Source organism: Lathamus discolor, chromosome 1 (assembly GCF_037157495.1).
Source record: "Lathamus discolor isolate bLatDis1 chromosome 1, bLatDis1.hap1, whole genome shotgun sequence".
Lineage (NCBI taxonomy): Eukaryota > Metazoa > Chordata > Aves > Psittaciformes > Psittacidae > Lathamus > Lathamus discolor.
The window spans coordinates 91,206,017-91,231,851 of record NC_088884.1 but is presented as its reverse complement, the minus strand read 5'-3'; the positions used below and the strand labels follow the sequence as shown (position 1 = coordinate 91,231,851).

The following is a 25,835-nucleotide window of genomic DNA, read 5'->3' as shown; positions in this document are numbered from 1 at the left end:
TGTGAGAAATACTACACACACAAAGGCAGCTAGCATTTTTGGTAGTTTTTTGCTTGGTTCAGTTCAGTATTCACTATCATGGAACATGAAAAGAAATGCTGAAACACCAATTTTATGTTTAATCTAGTAACTCTGAACAGATTGCCCAGTCACATCAAATGATTTTATATTCAACAATGGCTCAAATGTAGCACAGAAACAATATATGTAACATCACAGAATGGACCTTAAGATCATCCAGTTCGAACCCCCTGCCATGGGCAGGGACACCTCACATTAGACCATGTTGCCCAAGCCCTTTCCAATCTGGCCTTGAACACTGCCAGGGATGAAGCATTCACAACTTCTTTGGGCAACTTGTTCCAGTGCCTCACCACCCTCACAGTAAAGAACTTCTTCCTTATATCTAACTTGAACTGCTCCTGTTTCAGTTTGAACCCATCACCCCTTCTCCTACCACTGCAGTCCCTGATGAAGAGCCCCTCTCCAGCATCCTTACAGGCCCCTTTCAGATAGTGGAAGGCTACTAGGAGGTCTCCACACAGCTTCTCTTCTCCAGGCTGAACAGCCCCAAATTACTCAGCCTGTCTTCATATGAGAGGTGCTTCGGCCCCTTATCATCCTTGTGGCCCTCCTCTGGACTTGCTCCTTATAAATATGTCCTTATGTTGAGGACACCACAACTGCACACTGTGCTCCAAGTAGGGTCTCACTAGAGCAGAGGGACAGGATCATTTCCTTCAACCTGCTGGTCACGCTCCTTTTGATGTGGCCAAGCACACAGGTGGTTTTCTGGGCTGTAAGCGCACACTGAAGCCGGCTCATGTTAAGTCTCTCATCAACCAACACCCCCAAGTTCTTCTCCGCAGGGCTGCTCTGAATCTTCTCCACCCAACCTGTAGCTGTGCCAGGGATTGCCCCAAACCAGGTGCAGGATGTTGCACTTCACGAGGTTGGCATTGGCCACATCTCAAGCGTGTTAAGGTCCATCTGGATCCCATCCCTTCCCTCCAGTGTACCAACTGAACCACAGAATTAGTGTCATCAGCAAACTTGCTGAAGATGCTTGATCCCACTGTCCATGTCACCAACAAAGATGCTGAACAGGACTGGTCCCAGCACTGACCCCTGAGGGACACCACTTGTTACCCATATCCAGCTGGGCACTGGGCTGTTGAATGCAACTCTCTGCATGTGGCCATTCAGCCAATTCCTTATCCAGCCGGTGTCCATCCATCAAATTTATGTCTCCCCTGTTTAAAGACAAGGAACAACTGGAACACTGAACAACTTTGTAGAACATTTCACTGGAATTGAAAAAAAGTAAGAGCTTCCTATTAAACACTATTTCCTACATACAAGCACAATCAGATAAGTCATCTCTAATGGTGTTGGACAGGCAGGAAGATAGGAAAGGTGCCTGCATTACACAAGGAAGGGCATCTTACCTTTGTGAATACAGCTTCTGATAGAAGAAGGGCTTTAAGTTCCTCAAGCCTTCTGTTACTACAGCTTGTTACAGTTCCCCTTCCAAAGTAACAGCTCTCAAGAAGGGATTCTATAGAATTCAGTAGTTACAGACACAGCTAATGATTTCTTAAAACCTTCCTTTGCTGATGCATAGGTAACTGGAGGTAACATTTGAACAATTAGACTTCACATGTTGCTTTCACTATGTATGACATGACAGCCACAGAACCAGCAACAGATAAAACATCACCAAACACAACACTGACTGAGAATTTTAATGACTTGTATTCCTACAATTGTATTTGCCTTTTACAGTACCACTGAACTGTTTCACATGAGCTGTTTGTATCATCTTTCAAATTCTTCAGTTTCCACAAATATTGACTAGAATATCAATCAGCGATTGATCAACCACATTCACTCAGTGTGGTTGGTGGCCTGAACCCTGAAAAGCAGAATGCTGTGTGCCATGGCAGAACATACACATCACAGTGAAAGCCTTCAGCTGCAATCAGCTTCCTTTTTCCTAAGCACTTGTTCATTCTACACACAGTAGTATTGGCCAGTTTCTTTCCTCAAAGCATCGTCAGCACAAGATAATCTCATGTTCTCTGGTCAGAAGTAGTTGCCACTGCAGGGTAAGTTACAGTTTGACTAGGTATAAAAAACAGGTTATTTACTTGTTGACAAAGTTGCCTTCAGTTCCATAGGAATCTCTTATACAAATCAATGTTCAGGAGAAGTTACATAGTAGTAGCTTACACCAAACCAAAAACAGACAGTTGATGCATACAAATTTTTAAAGCTTATTACAGGCATTGCAAATGTAGATAATGACATTAAAATATTTTTCAGTGACATAGCTACAATTTATATTAAAAAAATGGAATATTATCAAAATCTCTTCATTAGTGGTGATATTTGTACATTTCATACCAGTGTACAGTATTTTTGTTCAAGTTATTATGAAGAGGACCACCCTGTAATGACCCTAATAACACATGCAAGCTAAAACAGTGACACAACAGTCACTGACAAATTCAGTTCTCTGGTGATGCAGATACATTAGTGTGCTGCTTTTACTCAACAGAGGTGAAGTTAAACCCATCCCCCTTTTTTCCAGGGAAAAAAAAGACAGCCACACAAAACAACAGTAAAGTAGAAGGGCTTTACTGAAACTCTGGGGAAAGCCTGACTTCTACAACTGTTTTGCACCTTCTTCGGTTAGCTTTTTTTAAAGGTATAACCTGCAAAAGTATCAGGGGATACATTACACCAGATTTGCAATAACCAAACCCTTCCTTGAATTTCAGTCTGTAACAGCAGTATTACCTATCCAGTTCAGAGACACAGGAAAGCTTGATCACTTAAACACACTGGTTTGTAACTTGAACTTTTTATTCCCCTGCTTTAAAAACTAGATAGAGAAATTCAGCCTTTAGATGGTTCTTCTTCATACCCCAGCAGCAGAGAAATTATCCCTCCCTCAGTTTGTTCAGAAAATGTTTTTCACTAATCCTTCCAGTTAAGTTGAATTGTAAATTTTCCACCAGTAAAGAATTTTAAGGACAATGTAGGAACAGATGTTGATCTGTTCGGGGCTGGGTGGGGGGAATAGGGGGAAATCAAGAATTTGGTTGTCCTAGTTCTCCACTAGATATGGGTTGAAGTTTCCTGTTTGTTGCATAAAGATTTTTTTTTAGTAATTTTTCTATCTAGCACACACTTAATAAGTCTGGCATACTATACTATACAAGACAGTATCTTACCTAACCTAACCCAACCCAATGATTTACATTATGTTTATTGAGGTTAACTGTGCTTAAAGTAATAAAAAAATTAAATAAATGGGAAGGAAGACAACACAAGGCTAGAAAGACTGTAAGCTAAATGGGGAAAACTTGCCATTTATCCCAAGGGACATATGTTTTGCAGCTGGCTAAGCACACTCTCTCAATAGCTAAAGAACAAGTCAAAAAGCACATGTTGGAAATAAAAATTTAAAATTCCTCTTCTATATTCAAGTATTCATTAAATTAATATAAGACCATTTCTTAGATGTTAGGCCACTGATGACTTTTAAAAACAAAATCAGCAGAAACAACAGGGGGTTGGGAGGGGCAAAGGCTAGTTAAAATATAGATATGCCAAGCTATGAAGCTTAAATTAGTGCAGACAATTTTATATTAAATCCAGGTATCCAGAAATATACACAAGAGAATCATCCCAGTTTTCATAAAAGTTTAGAAGGTAGATGATGAAATTGCACTTAATTCTGAATTAATTCAGATAGCAAGTCATTCCCACTCCTTGCCACTCAACTGGGAAGAAAAAGGGAACCACATTCAAAAGAGTGAATTGGGTTTGTACATTCTATTCCACTTCCCAGCATCTGGTCACAGACAAGGGCCATGCAGTTTCACTACCTGTCTTGACGATCAGAAACAGATGTCCTTACATCTGATACAGACAACTCTAACACAGGATTTACAAATCCGGCGTATTCGGAATTGCCATTATCATCCATTTCAGCACTAACAAAGTCATTCTCCCACTCTAATCCATTGGAATCATCAGAGGCTGAAGCTGGATTACTTCCTTTCTTCTTGTTATTGAATTTCAGTGCTGCCCGGAGTATATCTTCTTCTGTTTTGGAGCGTTCTCTCATTGGAATCATCCTGTTCATGCCTGTGATTTGAGAAGTGTTTATGAGAAAGACATCATTTTGAGGGAAGTACCTTTACGTTTGCCTTAGAGCATTAGAAGAAACAGCAAAAATCCTTTAGAAACCCAGACCCTGATAATTTCACTCCTGAGCATCATATTTTTTCTGGTGGTAGTGTTCATATTAAATCCATAGTTTGCAGTCAGTTTTAGCCCAAATGAACACAGCCACTGATGTTGCTTTAGAGTTCTAATGAACCCAGACAACACAACAAAACATTTCACTGGCAGAGTTTCTCTCTCCTATTTAAACCACCTTCTGCCCTATATTATAGGTATGTAAATATTAGAAGATCTTTGGTACTGTGCCATTTCCAGAAAAGCTTAATGTCTGCAGAAACCTGTAATGCTGCTGTAACTGACAAACAGGTAAAACATTACCACATGAAACATTTTAAACAGCAACTAAACTATAGAGTAATATTGGGTACATTTGTCTAGGAAAGCTCTTCAGTTTGAAAAAGTATATTCAATTTCACACAAAATAAGGCAAAAGATTGGTTGAAAATTGCACAAGCACATCAGAGATGCTATTTGTCAGTAACTATCAACTTTAGTCATGGTGTACCAAAACCCAAACCACTGGAAACGAAAAAGAGGAGGATTTATGATGATCCTCTTATTTGCTGATCTCATACATTCCTAAGTAAACTCCCCTTTAAATGTGGAATAACTAGCTAACTAATTAATTATAATTAAAAACTTCATATTGCAAGTGAAACACAGAACTCTTGCAGCAGGTAAGCCACAGGGAAAAAGTATGAGGAAAATTTTTCCCTTCATCTGACACCAAATGACAGATTTTATGTTAAAATTTCATGGTTCTCTTAAAACATAGCTATTTCAATTTAGTTATTCCTCTGGTACCAGTGGCTCACTGAAGCTGTTGTCTATCTGAGAATACTCTGCCAAAAATACCAATACAACATCAGTATTACAAGTTCCTTGTTTGGTATCGGTACATGACACAGAGAGTGAAAACAACCCCCATCTCAGAAGTGTGTAATTCATGAAGGCCATTGTTTCCCTGTTAAAAAGCTCCTAACTTGGCAACTTTTCTGTCAAGCAATGTCATCTTTTTGTACTATTCTTAGTGGTTGGCTTTTTCAAGGATAGCACTATCGAAATGCACTGGTTCTTCTCTGCTTTGCATTCAGCCCCCCTATGACTTTGTCTACTAACAGCAAAAATGAGACCAAAAATTAATACCCCAGTTCACACTAAACCCCACACACCCTCTACTTTTTAAGTTGTTCAGTCTCTACAGTAGATTTTGACAGCACACACAGTAACTGAGCAAGCAGTCAGCCCCTTTAGGGAGATCGTTTTAATACACTTAAGTTGGTCCAGATCTACTAAGAATGTCCGAAAAATTACACAAAGCCCTTGCAACACTGGCTTGTACTTCTTTCAAATGACAACATTCCTTTCTTTGCAGCCATGAAAACCAGTTATGTTCTCAAGCAGTCTTCCTTATGTTATCTTACCCCTGTTCTGCTCAAGATCAGAGGTTACTAGAGTGAAGAGATGCACTGCTGCCACAATGACCTATTAAAATTACTCTCCTCTGTAAAGCACAAGCTACTAGGAATCAGAAATGCAACTATACAGTCATGTTGTTCTCTGGTTTTAGGCAGGTTTTGGCACTTCAGACCAACTTATACATTCCAGAAGAACAAGCTGTTCCTACTACTACTGGCTCACAAGAGGGCAGCATTTCTTTACCAGATGTGAGTTTACAAGTCCATTCCACAAAATGCAGGAAAAGACATTGACTGAAGGATCCAAAGAAAAGGATTAATTTATTAGGAATTCTTCAAAATAATAAATTTCCTATGTAAAAATAATCTACAGTTTAATCATTACACACTTGACAAGTTCCATCAGAATTAAGTTTTAAATCACCTTCCCTTTCAAAAGCAACACATTTACAATCAACATAGTTTAACACTATTTGCATTTTTAACTTGCAGGTTCAGAATGAAACTCAAGAGCAGAAGAAATACCTTCTTCATCTTCCCACTCTAAATCTAATGAAGTGCTGTCATCATTTCCACTCACTGATTTGGTTTTGGTCATTAAGTCACAACTGCTCTCCGTGTTGGGTGTAAGCACTGTAGCATCAGATGAAAGTCCTAGATAAAAAATAAAAACATAAACCAAAAAACAAACAAAACCAAAACCAAATAAACTATTTTTAATTCATATACATACTTGAATTTGAGGCTCAGTATGTAAAACAACTTTCAAAGGAAGGAGGTTTTGTGCCTTGCGGCCTTTAAAGCTTAGGAACACTTGTGTCGTGGTTTAAACCGATCCACACAGCTTGTCCACTCACTCCCCCCCCTTTCTTACCCTCCCCCTGCTCCTGGAGGGACAGGGAGGAGAATCGAAAGAATGTAACTCCCACGGGTTGAGATAAGAACAGTTTAGTAACTTAGGTATAACACAAATAACTACTACTACCATCAATAATGAGAATTATAAAGGAAATAAGAGGAAAGAACACAACACCTCAACACCAGCCGACCGATAACTCGCCCCACTCCCCCCAGCCAAGCACCGACTGATACCTCATCCAACCCTGACAAGCCCTTCCAGGTAACTCCCCTCATCCTGGGCATGACGTGCTGTGGTATGGAATACCTTTCTGGTCAGTTTGGGTCAGGTGTCCTGTCTCTGCTTCCTCCCAGCCTCCCCTCCTCCCTGGCAGAGCATAAGCCTCAGAAAGTCCTTGGCCAGACCAAACATTTGAGCAGCAACTAAAAACATCAGTGTTATCAGCACTGTTCCCAGGCCAAAAAAGCAAAACACAGGACTGCACTAGCTACTAAGAAGGAGAAAAATGACTGCTACTGCTGAACCCAGGACAACTTGAAAAAACACTTCATCCATCACTTCAAAGTGTCTACGGTAACTTTTTAATAGTCAACATTACTAAGATATTGCAAGAGGACATTAAGCAAGACTAACTAGAACTATAGAGAAATTTGGTAAGCTGTAAATTGGACTTATGCAAAGACTTGCAAAAAACCAAAAAACCAAACCAACCAACCAAAAAACCCCACAAAACAAAAAAACCAACCTTTCCCTCCAAAAAAAACCCTCAAACTGCACACACTGTTTCCCAAGAATTAACAGCAGTCCTACAATTGCTTAGTGACTATCATGTACTGTCACCAAGACATCTAAGTGTATAAAGTAATTTTCCTCTAAATAGTTAGTGGAATTTTTAAATATAGGCAGCTGAATCCTCTCTCTCACTTCATTAGGAAAAAAAATAAATTAGTATGATTCTACTTATTTTGCAGAGAGATTATACAGAAAGCTACACACACACCTTGGCACCTTTAATACACAGCTGGGCTTTACAAGAGAAGTTCACTGCATTGATGTTGCCTCCATGGAGCCAGCTGGAAAACCTTAGTAAAATAAAAATCCATGCACAGGACTTGTTTGCTTACTTAACTTGCCTTTGGGAGGTGCAGTGGCTGTAGTACAAGTTATAAATGCCAAGTTTCGAACGCCTGAAGCACCAGCGATTAGGTTCTATCAATTTTTTTTAATAGATACATGTATACATATTTTATATACATGTGGTGTAAGTTATTGTATTTATCTAGGAAAAGAAACAGCATTCTGTGCTCTTCAATCACTTAAGGACACTCATAAAAAAAAAAAAGGAAGACTTACTACTACTGCGAAAAGCTTCATACTGGAATTTTGTATTTCTTAAGAAGGAATCGAGGTCTTCCTCTGCCACTGAGCTGCAAGAACAATGCACATTTTTTTTTTATAGCCTCTCAGGAGGCTATAAAATACATTAATCAACATGTCCTCCCTCCCAATTTTATCTACAAAGCACATACACATTTAACTAAATCTTTATGCTTTTCCCATTCTTACTCATCACATCCTCTCCCTTCCTGAGCTTCTGCTCAATATTCAGTAGCATTTTCAGTTAAAAATTAATTCACTTCTGTCACAAAACTACTCTTCCTCTCAATCTTTGTCACTTTAGAGAATGCCCCCTTAAATTTCAGTTCCCTTTTTTAGCTAACAAATTCAAATCCTGCTACTTGTAGTCCTTCATTCTTAAAATCTGCATAGTTCCTCCCGCACTATAAAACCTTGTTTTTACAGCTCATTTTCTAAACATACTTCCATAACCAAAAATCCCTCCTACCCCTTTCTCTTCCATCCAAAAAAAAGTTGTTTGATTTCAGGGTCTTTTCTAAACTCAGATACCATTCAACAGTAAATTTCTTCAGATTACTTTTGCTTTTCTCTCCCCTCTCCATTCCCCCCCAACACAGAAGGTGGGAGTGAAGAAGAAATTGATAGTATTAATGAAATAACAGGCAGACTAGATAAACCATTCAATTCCCCATTTGATTAGTGTGTATTTTTATTGGACATTTCAAACAGGGTTCTGAATAATAAAGGTATTTTTATATTAGCCAAAAATTACACATATAAACACATTTTTACTGTAAACCACTGATTTTGTGTGTGTATGTGTGTATCTGTGTGTACAACTAGCTGGGAGTAGGTTCAATTTTGTATGCAGTCTAATAACTACAGTGAAAACCAGAATGAATGCAAGCTACCCTCTATCAGTCTAATAACTACAGTGAAAACCAGAATGAATGCAAGCTACCCTCTATTTTGCAGCAGGTTAATGGTAACGAGTTTGAATTCAGCAGCTACTTGGTGTGAAGAGAACTGCAAAGAATGAAACCAATTCTGACTTAGACATGTGTAAGGTCTGAAAAATATGGTGAGTTTTTCTTTTTTTGGTCAGGTGAGATGAGGAACAGGAGTATAAACAGTCACAGCTCTTGACTATCATGAATAAAACTTTACAACTTACCTCTCATATTCTCCATTATTAATAGCATGTGCTCTCTGGGTTATCCTTTGCTGTCTATGTTGCTATCAAAACAAGAAAATAGTTGAATAAGCTGAATGAAATCACTCCGAGTAATGTACTCAATACACTAAGTGTTGCCTTATCTGAGACATTAGAGGGAGCAGTGCCCTGGCCCTGGCACAGTTTCAGTATGACCCGGGAAAAGACTGATTTTCAAGTGAAGATCAAATTTTAGAATACTGAAGGGACTGAAGTGGTACTGGTTTTAAATCTCAGATTTAAAAGCAGATAGCTTGCTGAACAGAGCTCTCAACATTTTACCTACTTCATGCACCATAAAAAAAAAAAAAACCAGAAATCTGCGTTAATTTGGCTAGCAACCCGCGAACAACACCTCATTTATGACTGTATCTGCCCTCTAGCCTTCTCTTCTTAACCAATGGGTATTTTCAGCACCTGGGTTATGTTTGATTCTTTTTGCTCTGTGCCCACGAACAGTCAGCCTATCATTTTAAAAGAAACATTTCCTACAAGTCCTTTTATCCCTGTACAAATCAATACCACCAGCTCCTCCAGTTGCCTGTATCCTCACCAAGTGCTTCATCTATATTAATAAAAGCTTTGCTCCCTTGCTGAGCCAAAAGTATTTAATACCTCTGCACTCTTAAGGTAGAAAGCTTTCATAGTATCCATAGGCAAAACCAGAGTGAAAAATGCAAGACAGAAGCCATAAATGCATTTACTTCGCAGTTACAAGAGAAACAACACATGTCATGGAAGTAGAGTCTGCTTGAGTTTTAGGGTTTAAACATTTCAAGTCGGCTTAAGTTTCTTTCCCCTTCCTTGAGAAAAGTGGGAGCAGAAAAACTGAGCAGAGCAACTCTGTGATTCAAGGTAAATCAGTTCTAAAGCAGTAATTGTTCACTGATTGTGTCAAAGACTAAGCTAAACCAAGTAAGCTAGTTTTACAGCCAGGTCTGATGTATCTAGCTATTATGCCTTCTGAAAAATCTATTCTCAAATTTAATGGAGCTGTCCCTGCAAAAGGAAAGCAGGGATAAATAAACCAGAATGTTTAATGTCGACTTGAACTTCATTGGGTAAATTGTCTTGCAAGATAACTGCACTAGATCGAGTACTTTTCAATCCCAAATGCTGATGGCTTCATTTCTTGGAACACTTTTCCATCTTGGGTATTTAAATAAAAAGTATCAGAATAAGCAGATGGAAACCAGTAAGGCAATGGGAAGTGCAGAAGAAGCAGAAGTATCATGTAATGGTAACTAGAGGTGAGAAGACTTAAGTATGCAGGGAGAAAGGGACAGGAATTTGGCACCAACATAGTTACGAGCTGTAAAAGTCGGTTACTGACATACATAACAATTTTCTTTTAAGACTCATATACCCATATAATAACCAATTTCAATTACCCGTTCTGCCAGGTCACGTATAAATATCTACCGATGTGAGGTCCAGGATACATGCATGTTAGAATTCTCCACTGCTTCAAACCCTGACATTTAGTAGGGCAACATCAACAAGCCAAATTAGTTTTAAAGGGCTGACACATTTCTAATGAAAAAGCCATTCTCTCATTTGAAAGGCTGCTGCCTACAAACAGCAAAGGCAGGAGTTATGCATTCAAAAAAAAGTTTCTAGTTTATTTAGAAAGGTTAAATGTTTGATGCCAATCTCCACAAAAATGCTTCCTTGGAAATCTGTATGGGTTGTTTACAAAGGAAAAAAGTGGTACTAATTTTAGAAGAGGATAAAATTAAAATCTCTATAATGCATTTAATATTAGGTCCTGACTAGAATAGGTATATACAGATCAAAAGTGGGTTTTTTAAAAAACAAACAAAAACACCCAACTAAAAACAACACCCCCCAAAAAAACCCAACAAAACAACAAAGCAAAAAAGCCCAAACCCCCCCCAACAACTGCCCCCCCCAAACCGAAACAAAAACCCCACAAACAAACAAACCCACAGAAAACAACAAACCACAAAAGAACCACAAAGCAAGGCAGACAAGGAAAAGGTCAGAAAGAATCAGTCCTCTCCTACAAACAATAAGAGGCTGGAAAGAGAAATGTGAAATGAGGCCTATACTTGGCAACATAAATATTAGATGAAATCTGAGTCATCACTATCAGCCTGGGAACAACAATTTTCACTTTCTTTTGAATACTGACAATACATGAGGGTTACAGATCTCCCCAATACCTATTGTAGATCACAGACTTTTACAATTGGTCTAAACTGGAATTTTGGAAAATTTACTTCTAATTCAGCACATAACATGTATAGCAGGCTGCCTCCTACAACTGCAGCCAAACACACGCTATGAAGTGAAAACATTCTTTCTCATACACATGACTGGCAATCTGAAATTCATGTCAGAACACATACTTTGACAGGTGAGTAATACAGCAAAAATATTAAATGCACTGATAACACCTAACTCTGAACTGCAACATGAAAACCATCTGAACAGCATGCTTTCAAAGAAGCAGGAAAACATAATGTGGGCTTTCATTTTATTTGACCAAGCTCCAAAAGTGGGAACACACCAGACACGTGAAAGTAGGCACAGACATATTAAATAACTACTTAAGTCATTACCAGACTTTGCCTACTACACATACAAATCACAAAATGAGAGAATTGAGGTTGGAAGGGGCCCCAGGAGGTAAGCTCCAAGCAGGGCCAGCAGTAAATTCACAGATGCCTTGGAAGCACTTATCTTCATGTCAGCAGAAACCACAGAGAAAACGAACAAGTGCACAAATATAAAAAGTACATTTTACATGCCTGAATCATGTCACAATGTATGCTTAATTTCAGGGTGTTTAACTAGAAATCTATCACAGATCACATTAAAGTTAGTAACATCTACACAATGCAAGAAGTCTGTTAAGCTAATTATACATTAAAATCATGTATCTCATCTAAGACCTATACTCAGCCACATAAGCCATTTCAAACAATTGTGACAATTTTCAGCTGTACTTTCAAAGAGTGCATTTCTTTCTCTACTGGAATATACGACCCAAAGCAATTTCCCCATTTCTGAGATGTAAAGGGTATTAGGAAAGTCTGCATACGTAGAAACAGAAAAAGAAGCTCTGGTATATACTGGGGTCTGTTTCCCCTCACCTCCAAAAGCTTTTTCTGCTTTGCTGCCCTGGCTGCTTCACGTTGTGCAGCATATAAAGCCTCCTCTTCTAGTCTTAACTTCTCCTCTTCTAAGGCTAACTGTATATGAACAAAATAGTAATGGTTAACAAAAGCAGAACCTATCTATCTTCCTATCAATAAAGCCACAAGTTCAATAAAACAAAAGAGCTACTAGAAAATAAAAATAAAGGAAAATAGACTATAACTAAAACATTTTTCTTCATTACCTGAATCCAACAGCTTTCCCCCCACCAACCATCCCAAGAAGTTCAGATAATTAAACATTACCCTATTGAATAAACATCATGACTAGTGACTGTTGGAAATGCACACTGCATTTCACTAGGAACTGTAGTGCAAAACTTAAATCTTTTCAGTTGCATATTTCATAGATCCTTTACTAAAAAGTCATTCTCAATTCCTATATGGTATTCCACATTATATTTAATTAATTACTGCAACACTAAAACAAAATGACAAATTATGGGGGTTTTTTCCTTAAGAAATGCACTGGAAAAAAAATGAGCACAAGTTGAACCAAGTATACTCCCCATTTGTTCTTTCCTAAAAAAGTTCAAATTTAACAGATGTCAGTTGTAGCACCAGTCTATACATTCAATTTTTCAGCCAAGAGGCTATTAAAAACCAGCAACCTCTGATGCAAACTTAGTTGTGCGTCTTGTAGACCACAAAATACCAACTGATGAACAAAACTCCATCTTTTCATTCATGCCAATGAACTCTCCTGGTGTTCATGGTTGATTTTAGCTAGTTTTAAAGAGAAAAATCTCCACACCATACAGTTACTGCAATCACCTACCTCTGCCTGAAGCTTCACATCAACAACTCTCTGCTTCTCAGCAATGAAGTCATAATGTTTGTCTTTCAAGTCAGCAATTTCTTCCTCAGTCAGAGGTCTAAATGCATGGGAGAAACAGAGAGACTCTGTCAATTATTTATGTATGACAACCCCAAGTCACATTTAAATATACACTTCTTGACTGGTCCTCTAATGTAAATTCAACAAGTTGTGCTTCTGGCCTGCTCCTCATGAGAGGAGAGCTCCAAAATTCCAGTTTACTCAAGACAATGCTGCCTCTCCTTACTCTTAGAAAAGGATTTTTTGTATCTTTGTAGAAAGCATATTTTCAAAGCACTGTTCACTAACAGAACTAATGGAATAGGTTAACATCACTGGAGTGTAAGTCACTTTTCTCGCTTGTTTTGGTTCCTCCAATTGTAAATTGTTCCCCTTTCATCTGTTCTCTACTTTATGTCTGCTTTTATGCATCCAACAAACAAGACTGCAAAAGCATTATTATAAATTACAAGGCTTGCTACATCACTTCTTTGGGATCATCGACAGCAAAAATTGGGAGCTCTCAAACACCACAAAACATCTGTAAGGTGCCAAATAAAGCAAACCCTGCAGAGGTTTCCTACAGTGCAGACCTCAAGTCTCTGCTGCTTATGTCAATATTAAGACACTCACAGAAAATTCGCTGGAGCTGTTTCACTAACACCCATTTAACTTGTAAAACAGACTCTGGGAACAAGATTCTCTTTGCCATATACTGTTTTAACTGTCTCGTACAGCCTTAGCATGATGCATTATCATCTGAACTGTTTTGACAGAGTTAAGCATTGAGGTTAGCTTGACATCCATCCTTTCCATGTATCTGACAACTAAAGACAGAAGAGGTTTGACAGGAACTGTTAAAAATTTAATAGTCACAGCAGGAGAGCAGTGGGGAAGAGAGGTCCTGAAGCTCAAAGTCTTACCTGTGACTGCTTCCTGGGCTTTCTCCCTGTTAGAAAAAGAGAAAAGTCTGAGTTTATGAGAATCACATCAGTCAATTTCAAGATAGGAAAAACACTAGTACGAAATCAGTTTCTCCCATATATAGGTTTTATAGTTAGAGGGAAAGGTGGTTGGGAGGGAAGAGGAAGCAGACAAATCCTCTTCTGTAATTTGGAATTGAAAAAAAAAAAATAAAATAAAAATCTTGCTGTGCCATCAGCTGAAATGGCTCAGTAAAACAGGTTCCTCCAACTGATAATAAATATTCCAATTGTTTATAAACTATCAGGCCTCATGTTTTAAAATACAAAGCAGGGTGTTGCAAGCGAGGTGTATGCCCCACCTGTTATCAAGCTGTAGTATATTTATAAAGTTTAAAGGCCAACATCTATTTTTCTGAAGTACAGTTTACCCATAAGAACTGCAAAGACACCCAAAACTTTCCTTAGCAAAGCAACCCTGGTGTGTTTCTGTTCTCAGAGAGCTTTTTCCTGAGTCTTACACAGGAGTTATACCAGAAGCAAACTCTCAAGTCTTTCCCTCCACCCCCCATGTTTCCACCCCCCACCCCCTTCTTTTCTTTTTGCCTTCATAATGTCCATAATGCTCTCTTCCCAAAGGGGTTACTTCCCGTACTGCCCCAAATGAGTTTTCTCTTCTGTTAGGTCTTAATTTCTCCCAAAGTGTTTAATACTTATTACTAGAGCAAGCAAAACTCAGAGTTAAAAAAAACCACTTGTGATTTAAGTTACAGCATCACATAAAATGGAAGGAAAATACAGCTCTTGGAACCACTTCTGAGGGTTGTACTAGCAGGTTTCACAGGATCATCTAGGTACACCTACCTCATCACTTTCCACCAGGTTCTCAAACTGCAGAGAGAAAACAGTAAACAATCTTTACTATTCAATGCGACAAGTCATTAAACACATAGTGCAAACACAATTATGTATTTAATCTGTCTTGTAAAAGCAGTACTTCAGCGATACTCCAGGGACTGTAACAGCATTTATGGAAGTCCCTACTTTATCTGAAGTATTACTTTTAGAGCAGGACCTATCTTCTTACCAACATTCCTTTTCTTAAAGCTTACATTTGCCTAAAAGGAGAAAAGTCAAAATTAAAACACACTCATGTTTTTACAGCTTACCTGAGGGTCCTGATAAAAATGAAATCTCATTAGCTTTTAAGATTGCTAATAACTCTGTGTAGATAAAGCATGATAATACAAGCAGGGGAAGACATGGTATAGCTGGCACTCAGTTTAATAATGTAGAAAATACAAGAAGTGTAGCACACATAACCTCTATCTCACTTATCAACTGTGCTGCTTATCCAAAAGTGTTTCAAGATGTATTTAATTTACAGAAAACAATTACTTTCAACACAGAACTCTAAAAACAACTAACTTGAACTATCACATGAAAACAGAAAGTCACTGTACTATTTTCAGTACAGTAACATTACAAATAGCCAATACACCAAACACAGAAGTCAATGCCTACAGCAAGACTTCTTGTTTGATCCGTACATTAACTAATAGCTGTAGATAGACTACGAATAACAGTTTGGGAAGAGGACAGAACTTTCTTTTTCCTATCATATTTCTGCCACAGAAACCCTCTCTCACTCTGGGAAGTTGGACACTAAAACAGATTTTGTCCTTAGTAACAGCATCAATCTGAACAGTCCAGGACTTTTAGACTGTAAGGAACACTCAGAGAAAGTAAAGCAGGTTATTCTCAAGAGTCTCAACTTAAAACAAGTCAACCTCACACTACCCTTGGCAAAAAAGGGGTGCTATTCAGTGGCCAAGAAAGGAACTTTGTGGTGAGTGAACTGGATTTTTCTAGGATCAGATTGATGATCCTGGAGTGAAGAACTAGATATCCTGCGTTTACACAAGAAAAGAAAAATCCCTCCCAACACAGCAATGAAATAAGCAGCCTTTAGAATCCTCCAGTGCTGAGTAAGATATCATAACAGATACTTCTCTCAAATATGATTAGAGTGAGATAAGGTATTAATGTTCTGAGGTGCTGTAATAACTACTATCTTGCCACCCAGCAGTTCGGTTTGGAATAACCCAGAATATTTCAGAGTACACAAAATGCAAAAAGGGTTAAAGACACTGCTAGAATTCACTGCTAGAATTCCTACTGGCTTTTTTTGCAACCACTAGAAATGTAAGCACTCACCTCTATAGTGAAGTGTTCTCCTGTTGAACAGGTTCTAAAATACTTGGATCTGGAAAGAAAAGTCTACAGTTACAATCCTCAATTCACAGCAGAAGGAAAATGAGCCTGATGATTTTGAATAGCAGTTGAAATATGTCAAAAGTAAAATAAGCATAAAATCTTCTTGCATTAGACACATTACTTGTTAGCTCAGGTTCTGCATCACTACCACAGCAGAAGGAGGACAAAGCATGGAAACATCTGTGGAACTGGAGAGAAGGTGAATGCCTTCAAGTGAAGAGAAACCCCTTACCAGGATGCTGGGCTTGACATTTATAGACACTTGGCATGCTCTGCACTACTTTTAATGCATTTTGCCCGTCACAAAACATTATTCCAGGCAATTTCTGAAAAAAACATTGCTCACTGTGGCACTAGCACAGCATCTCATACAACATGAATAACAAACAATATTTTTTATTTTGACAGCTTGGCACAGCTAGGAGGTTGAACCTCAGAGAAAAAGTGTCGACAAAGAAGTCAAGATAGTACTTTTCAACTACATAAAATTATTCAGTCTGTAGTTTTCTACAGGGAGTCAGCCTTCTTGGCTCTTTAGCGTAACGCCACCCTCTATGAAAAACAATACAGCATTAAGTTACCCAAATACATTTTTGCCTAGCGAAAGAGGTTTGGCTATCACCCAAAAGAAAACCCAAATGCGAACCAGTGCTTCAGTACAACATCCATCTCACATTTAAAAAACAGAGATTCCAGTTGCAGGCACTGAGTGCTATCAGGAATAAACTCAGGCATTTCTATACTTGAAGACTGTTCCATACTTCAACTAGTACCTGCTGCTACTGTACTAAAAGTAACACCCAGCCAAAGCCTGAATTATTTTAATCCCATTTAAACCCCATCGCATTTCCATCCTTCGCACATTTTTCTTTGTAAGTCAGTTAGGGTACATCTCCCCTGGCAACTTGTTGCACAACCCACTTCTTCCTCATTGCATACCCTTTCTTTCCTTCTGCACAGCAGCACATCTCACAGTGCACAGCTCTGCTGAGTAAACTCAGTTGAAATAAAAGTCCCCAGTTAAAATGCATGCAGCTTTTAGCATTCTCCTTTAAGCTCTCCTGTTTCATCCTCTTCTAAAACAGACTCGAGAAGCATTTAGGTTTGATGGGAACTAAAGAAAACCATTTAGCTAATAGGCCACCAGACCAACAGAGACTGTCAGATCAGTCTTCAAAGAGCTAGAGCTATTAATAAGACTAGCTTTGCAGCACTGCATACACACTTGCTTTAATTCTCCTTTTACATAAAGTCATGTTACTTTGCTTAAGAAAAGAAGAACCAGCTTCTACAGATTATGTGGGGAAAAAAGTCACTAAAAAATGAACCTTTGCTCTATGAAAACCAGGGCATGAGATAAACTTACTTTTTCCACACTAGTGACAAAAAGGATTGTTTCAGTTTTGCTACATACCTTCACCCAAACCAAGTAAGAACCTAAATAAACAGCCCAGAGATATATAACGAAATTAAAAAACAGAACAAACAAACAACAACTACAAAACAGAGACAAATTATAGCTACTTTTCTCCCTCTTTGTTTTTTTTTTTTTTTTCACTCCCCTTTCTTTTAAACACACCTCCAGGAGTAAAGAGGAATAATTGTGTTTGAATATAGTGACAAATTAGCCATGACCTACTTCCTAATTACAGCTGCAGCTTGTAGTACTTCCAGCAAAACTATTTCAGCTGAAGCATAAGGAAACTTGCTAAAACAAATTACCAGCTGGAAGTCGGTACTTTTACAGGAGGCTAAACTTATACTACACTACAAAAAAGAAGGTTGTGGTGTTTCCTCTCTCTCTGCACATGCTCTCTGTGAATGCCAAAATCACTGCAGCAATTCATACCCATGTCTCCAAGATTCTAAGCACAATTCCAAGCAAAGGCGATTTATAACCTTACAAGATACTGAAATGCTTCTTAAAAACTTTACACTTAATTCCATTAATGGTTTGTTTCATATACTTAAATCTTGGAGCATCTAAAAATAATGAAGCACTAGTTTTGGGGGGGAACCTGAGTGATCACCATTAACTCAATAAGGTACCCAATTATGTGATGTTGTTTGGCAAGTAGCCAAATATGTGGAATTTGGCAGCAATATAACAAACAGAAAATTAACAAGACGTATTTACGATTCTGTTTTTACTACAATTCTCTGCACCTCCCACCACACAGTAGGAGGAAAATACTTAATAGCAAATGATGCAAAGTACTGCAAAAGTACAAGAAAAAAAAATATAAGGGGAAAACTAACAAAATATATAGGTGATACTCACTTTAGAGCAAACAGAAGGTTAACAGATAACAATCTACGTTGAATTTGCTGTTACAGCCAGAAGTCTTGTGCCTCTTTGGATTCTGTCTCCTATCCAGTGATCGTCAGTCAGTTAATAGGTCAGTTAAAAGTTATTGGGGGTGAAATAAAAGACCAAAGAGACCCCACGACCAATATTTTAACTCAAAGCAGTAATTTAAAAGGGGAAGTACATGCTCCCAGAGACTTACAGTCGCTACCCCTGACTGCAGAAAAAAGGGCATAAATCCATGAGTCGAGGCTCAGGAAAAAACACCTGCAAAACAAGAACCTCTTGAAAATTACCTGTTTTTCCCACAAAGGAAACAGACAGGTAAGTGCTGGCTGTTTCATTTCAGCTGCTCACATACGCTCTGCTACAGACCTCTGCCAGCACAGGCAGGTATCCACATACATATTTGTCCCGGTCTTCCACCGTTTACTCTGACAAGTTCTCCTAAAAGAACAAGCAGAAGATGGGATTTGCCTGCTGCAGGTGGTGTGGAAGCAGAGGTCGTGAGTTTGTGATAGGTAAAATGCTCTGCATGTCTGTCTAGAGCTATTATGTTATTATCAAAAGGGATCTGTAACTATTGAATACAGATTATTATATGGAAGAAAGCCAAGTTCTTGTTCAGGTAAATGCCCTTCCCCTCTTGTACACTGCTCTTTCACGAGCTGGTTGCACAGAAGAAAACGCGGACCCCACATTTCCAAGATAAAAGCCAGTTTGTTGGAATCAGGCTGCTCCTGAGCTTCTGTACCGCTCAGCCCCTCACAGAGTTCAGAGGGCCACACTCCAGGAAACGCAGGGGGTTTCCACCTTCCCACAACCACAGCAGCCTGCACGGATTTCAGCAACCGACCCGTACAACCTCTTTACGCTACTTCCGGGAAAAACCCACCCGGCAAGAGGAACGGGAGCAGAGCTCTCCCCGCAGCCAGCTGCTAAACACCCACCCGAAGCCGAGCCGCCTTCCCCCACCATTCCACCAGCCCGGGATACCGCAGCGACGGTTCCGCCCCTCTCCCAGCCGGGTCGGCCCCGACACCGGCAGCTTCGGAGGCGGGGCCAGACAGCCTCAATACCGACCCTCCCCGGGGAGGGCAGGGAGGAGGTTTGTCAGGATGCTGCTTACCCTCTGCCGCACTGGAGCCGTCCGCCGTCCCTCCGGAAGAACAGTCCGCAGCACCACTGCGCCCAGCAGTTCCCCATCGCATCCTGAGCTCCCTACCGGTTCCTCCTGCTCCCCTCAGGCGCACTCAGTTCAGACCCACCATCACACACACATAAGGCCGAACGGCGGGCAGAAACCCAGCACACAACGCCTCATAGCCGCAGCGCAGTGGCGAACGCCGCATGCCCGGGCGCTGGTCCCGCCCCGCTCCGCCCCGCCCTGAAGGGAGCAGCCCGGTCCCGCTCACCCAGAGCGGAGGGGAAGGTGTGCAGCACCCCTACCGGACCAGGAGTTAAATGGCTCCGTTCCTTAAGAAACGCCCGTGAAGATACTTATTTCTTTTCCAGGAACTCTTGTAACAGGAGAGGGAGGAAAAATCGAATTGTCTTGGTGGTGTGAGGTAGCTGGGATGGTCTTGAGTGAACTTAAACAGGCACAGAGGAAGGCTCTGTCATCTGGGAAAGAAAAAAAAGTGTTTTACCACAACCGCCTTAAAAAGAAGGCAGTAGCATCTCGAGATCAACTGTCTTACTGCTGCTGTGTACCACAGGTGTTGGTTTTACTTTTAAATTTAAGTTATTTGATGCAGAGGGTTGATCAACGTATAAGGGGGTTAGAGAAATTCGCTTGCTTAAACAAAAGTATTGTCTGTTGTAAATACCTATCATGCCTACTAAGCAGAACAAAGGCACTAACTGCTGGTTCTGTTGATAAGGAAAAGCAGACACCTGGTTCTATTGATAAGCAGCTATTGATAAGGAAAAGCAGACGCCTGAGTCTATTGATAACCGGGAGAAGCAGATGGTTTATGGCTGGGATACCGACCAAACCCTAAGGCTATGTGTGAAGATTAAAAGGTGAAAAGTTTAAGAAGAGGAAGACTCATTTACTTCATCTTGAGACTCATGCCCATGACCAGAGACCAGGCGCAAAGGACCTTCTAGCTCATAATACAAAGTGGGGATAGGTACTAAATATGTATAGGCATATCGAGTAATCTAATGCATATGTATACCTGAAGAGAATAAATGTAGAGGGAGAAACTACCCTGGTTGTGCGTACTTTGGAGGAGCTATCCCCATGCACCTCAGGGCTGAATAAAGAGCATACCTACTTTACAACTTTAACTAGTTGTGGAGTCAATCCACGTATCAATTTGGTGAGCCAGGCAGGAGACCTCTGTTCAGCTGCAGGATTGGCTGAGGGGCGGACATCCTAGGCACCCCGGGCCGCTTGCCTGGAGGAGCTTCGCTTCTCATCCGCTCACTGCGGGGACGGGCAACAACCTGTGCCGGCTGCGGGGAAACGGTATGCTTGGAATTTAGGTAATTTAGGGGGGCTGTAAGGCGTACGCGTGGCCCGGGACTGCTGGTAAGGCGCGCAGAGACGTCTGGCGCACAGTGAAGCTCCCTTTGGCAAGTAGGGCTTGCAAGCAGGGGGCTCATCGACCAATAGGGCGGCTGCGAGCGATCCTGAAGGCGGATCGGGCGCGTCCGGGTTTTCTCTGCATCCCAAGTCTTGGGAGCCAGGACGGACCTGCTAAGGGAAGTAGTTGAAGGGTAGGCGAACCCACCAGGTCTCCACTGCATCTCAAATTCTGGGAACCAGGACGGACCTGCTACCATAAGAAGCATGAGAAGGGCAAGTGGAACCATAGTGTGAGTGTGTGGGATCCCATGTGTAAGTGTTTGTGTTTCTGTGTGACTGAGAGGTAGCATAGCTACAAAGAGAGTGTGGAGTCCTAATCTGCGGTTCCGTGTCCCCGTGAGGGGAGCGGCCTTAGACGGACGAAGCGTTTATGTTTTTCTGTCCTGTGTCTTGTCTGTATATAACCATTAAACAGCTTAGAAAGTGAGGAAAGGTCCGGCTACCCCTCCCTTAGTGGATAACTTTACAAAATACAAGGCTGAGGGAATTCCCTATGTGCCTTGTGGGAGTATAACTGTATGTGACGGGTGGCATTTCAAGTGGATATTGTGGCTATGTGCCTTGTGGGAGTATGTGCCTTGTGGGAGTGTTGACTGCATGTGATGGGTGGCATTTCACGTGGATATTGCATTTCACGTGGATATTGTGGCTGCGTGCCTTGTGGGAGTGTAACTGTATGTGACAGGTGGAATTTCACGTGGCAGTGCTTTTAGTGTAGATTCCTCTTTTATAGCCAGTCAGGGTACTGGTGGGGCAGATACTGTTTGGGGTGTCTTACGAACCACTGGCGGGTGGGAAATTATAGTTACCCAATTGGTTATTCTCTGGGACCAGAAATAAAAATATTACTTTGTGGAGAAAAGCCACAAAATCCTGGAGGACTTCCAGGAAGTTGGAAAGGAAAACTGAGAAAGGGTTTGTAAAAGGTATCAAAATTTGAGGAGACGTGGTTACAAAGGAAAAAGTAAAATGTGAATACAACAATTAGTGTCTCTCTTTTTGGGACAATCCACAGGGGATATTAGGAAAAAACTTCGTAACCTCACATACGAATGCATAATAACTTTTAAACAGTGGAACCTGCCGTGGATACTAGGGCAGTGTAAATTTTGCCGGAACCAAAACTATGATCTAACAACAGGGGAGTTGATCTGCAGAACCCAGAGATATTATTTTACTGAATCCTCTGAGAATATCATAAAACTTGTATGTAGGTGCTCTCATATTTTTTTAAGTGCATTTGCAGAGCACTATGAAAGAGAAGCTATAGAGATTTGTAAGAGATTGTTTGAAATGGGAGCCGGTCAAAGCAAGGGAATTCTGAAGAAAAGCCCATTGGGTTACATTTTGGCACATTGGAAAACACTGTGAGGGTCTTCTGGGGGCTCGGTAAACAAGAAAATGTTGATAAAATATTGTAACCAATGGTGGCCTTTATATACTTTGGAAGATCAGAAGAAATGGCCTAAAAATGGAACTCTGAATTACAATACATTTTTACAATTAATGTTGTTTTTGAGGTGGCCAGGAAAATGAGATGAAGTAATGTATGCAAATATGTTTTTCACTTTAAGAAACCACCCGGAGTGGCAGACAGAATGTGAAATTAATATAGCTCTGCCAGATCCCTAATTTTGGTTTTGAAAAAGGACAGGGAAAAACAGAAAGCTAAGCTGGAGAGATGTTGTTCAGCCTCTAATATTGGGACAGTAATCAGGAAAATTATGTATCACAGGTACCTCCGAGAGGAGCACCCTCTGCCTCTGTCCTATCAGGTATTGATAAGGAGGAGGAAATTACTGTCACTGGTGACAAGCAGCACATTCACATTGAGGGTTAAGAAAGGGTTAAACCAGAAGTGCAGTTGCAGAGGCAGGCATCTGTAACCCCTGCAGAGCAGGGTGAGCAAATGTGATAAAAAAAAAAAAAGGGGGAAACCAAGGGGGAAAGGAGGGGGCCTCGCGCAGTTTCTGTGTTTGAGCATGGGATGGGTGCTGGGGCTGGCAAACAAGTGAGAACAGAGATGTTGACAGACAGGACTGAGGGGTTGTTAAATAAATGTGGATGGGAGTGAAGGAAAGTGTATAGGAATCGGGAACAGACAGAAAAGAAAAAGCTGGGTCGTGCTATAGCCGCAGCTGTGCTGCTTAAGAATGTTGGGCAAAGGTGGAGGAGTGGGCTTCTCTTCTGTGGAACAGGATCGGTGTGCGTGCTATGAGGAGTTTGGATGCTGGAAGTGAGACTGCCCTAGTGGAGGAGTGCCATGGGGTGGCTCCGGTGACTGAATTGGAACTAGACTGACAGGGACCAGGGGAATCTTACCTAGCAGATCTACTGGAGCTAGGGGACAGAAAAAAAAAAAAAAAAAAAAAGAAAGAAAAGAGGAAAAAAAAGGAAGTGGAATTTTTGGTTGATACGGGCGCAACGTATTCAGTTTTAAACACAGCTTTAATGCCTTTGGGAGACGATTATATTATGGTAAAAGGGACTACTAGCCAAGATGAAAAAGCTTATTTTTGTGAACTATTAAAATATCAATTGGGAGAATAATGGGGCATCCATAAGTTTTTGTATATGCCTAACTCCCCAAAAGCTCTTTTGGGGAGAGATAACACTTGAGAGTGACCATTACTTTTAAAGGAGGCGAGATCACTTTAAACGACCAACAGTATATAGAGATGTTAAAGCTTAGTTTTGATCACTGTCTTGGTTTAAACCCAACCACAAACCTCTTTCACTCACTCCCCCCCCTTCTTGCCCTCCCCCTGCTCCTGGAGGGACAGAGAGGAGAATCGAAAAGAATGCAACTCCCATGGGTTGAGATAAGAACAGTTTAGTAACTAAAGTATAACACAAACCACTACTGCTACCACCAATAATAATAATGATAAAGGAAATAACAAAGGAAGAGAATACAACACCTCAACACCAGCTGACCAATAACTTGCCCCACTCCCCCCAGCCGAGCACCGACCGATACCTCATCCAACCCTGCAGTCCACTAGCCCTTCCGGGAAACTCCCAGTTACATCCTGGGCATGACGTGCTGTGGTATGGAATACCTCTCTGGTCAGTTTGGGTCAGGCGTCCTGTCTCTGCTTCCTCCCTGCCTCCCCTCGTCCCTGGCAGAGCATGAGGCTCACAAAGTCCTTAGCCAGAATAAACATTACTTAGCAACAGTTAAAAATAATCGGTGTTATCAGCTCTCTTCCCAGGCTGGAAGTCAAAACACAGAGCTTGCACCAGCTACTAAGAAGGAGGAAAACGGCTACTGGTAAACCCAGGACAGTATCCACCCCTTATTCCATACCGTTCATGTCATGCTCAGATCCCACATTTTCAGTATACCATCTCTCTTACATATATATATATACATTCACATACACACACAGATAAAGAAAAAGAAACCATTTCATAGTGCATGGACCAATCCCTATAAAGCTGCTGAGTCCATCTGGTCCATGATGGCAGGCTCCATCTCTTGTAACAGCCTCTCAGAGCAGGAGAGGCTGTGTGCAGTGTTCACACTCATGAATAACCTGGGCAATAGTGTCCATTGCTAAGCCCACCCCTCGATCGTGAGTCCATCTCTATGTTGCATCTCTGCCCTGATGGCCTGAAGTGTCATGGGCCCACCAGGCTCAAAATAATTCACTGTCCCCTTTAGCAGTTTCTGCAGCTTGTTGCTGGGGACTCTGTACAGCTGCCTTCCATCTCCGGCACTTCCAAAGCACTGGAGGGGTCCAGTGGACCAGATACTGGCTCATACTGTCCCACACACCCTGCCACTCATGACTGTCCAGCCTTGGGGAAAATCTCCTGCTCCTCCTGTATTGTTGTCTAACTCTATACAAGACTCAAACCTGACTCTGCTTAACTTCTGAGATCAGACAAAATGGTGGTGGATAGAACACACTTTGTGTGTGTGCCAACATGCTGATCCCCATCACAGACAGCAGGCAGGTGCCAAGGGTACCCAAAGGCCATTCAAAACCTTCGGAAGTCTCAAATGATGCTGCTGTACTTGTCACTGGGGCTGCTGTAGCTGCTGTGCTTGCCGGCTCTCCCACCACCAGCTTCTCTTTTCTTGAGTTCAGATCTTCCTCCTCTGCCTTGCTGAGAAATGCTGCCTGGGCTCCCGCATCCTCCTGGGGCTCGGCGGGCGGCTTCCGGGGGATGCTCTCGGCCGTTGCGGGGCTGGGCTCGGCCGCGGGGCTCGACTCCGCTGCCGCCTCCTCCCGCTGCACAGCAGCCGCCTCCTTCCTGGCCTCCGGCCCCGCTCCCGCCGCCACCTGGTCCCCGGGGCTGCTCTCCCGGGCCTCTTCGGCCACCGCCTGGTCCCCGGGGCCGCTCTCCCGGGCCGCTTCGGCTGCCGCCGGCTCCCGGGACCACTCCCCCTCGGCTCCCCGCAGCCTCACGAAGACGGAGGGGAGGACAAGGGCCAGGACGGTGAAGAGCAGCGGGACGGCCAGGTACAAGTCCACGGCCACATCCATCTCTCCCTGCTGCCGGAGCCCACCCGCGTTACAAGTCATTGCCATAAAGTACTGTGAAAGAAGAACCTTAACCCAAGCCCCACACTTTGATAAACACTATCACAGCAAATACCAGCCCTAAGTAATGTAC

General features: G+C 41.3%; 1 protein-coding gene across 2 annotated transcripts; it reads right to left on the bottom strand.

Annotated features, from left to right (window-relative positions):
• Positions 1–1,730: 1,730 nt before the first annotated feature.
• Positions 1,731–20,012, bottom strand: AP1AR (adaptor related protein complex 1 associated regulatory protein). Of its 2 annotated transcripts, XM_065686061.1 has the most exons (10): positions 19,743–20,012; positions 16,246–16,294; positions 14,893–14,919; positions 14,029–14,054; positions 13,067–13,163; positions 12,226–12,324; positions 9,068–9,129; positions 7,888–7,961; positions 6,201–6,329; positions 1,731–4,158 (listed from the first exon to the last, which is right to left on the bottom strand). In XM_065686061.1, exons 1-10 carry the CDS (start codon positions 19,817–19,819, stop codon positions 3,893–3,895), a joined length of 906 nt encoding a protein of 301 aa, XP_065542133.1. In that variant the 5' UTR covers positions 19,820–20,012; the 3' UTR covers positions 1,731–3,892. The 2 variants fall into 2 exon arrangements, with proteins under 2 accessions (XP_065542133.1, XP_065542142.1); XM_065686070.1 differs by lacking the exon at positions 12,226–12,324.
• Between the last annotated feature and the right edge of the window lie 5,823 nt (positions 20,013–25,835).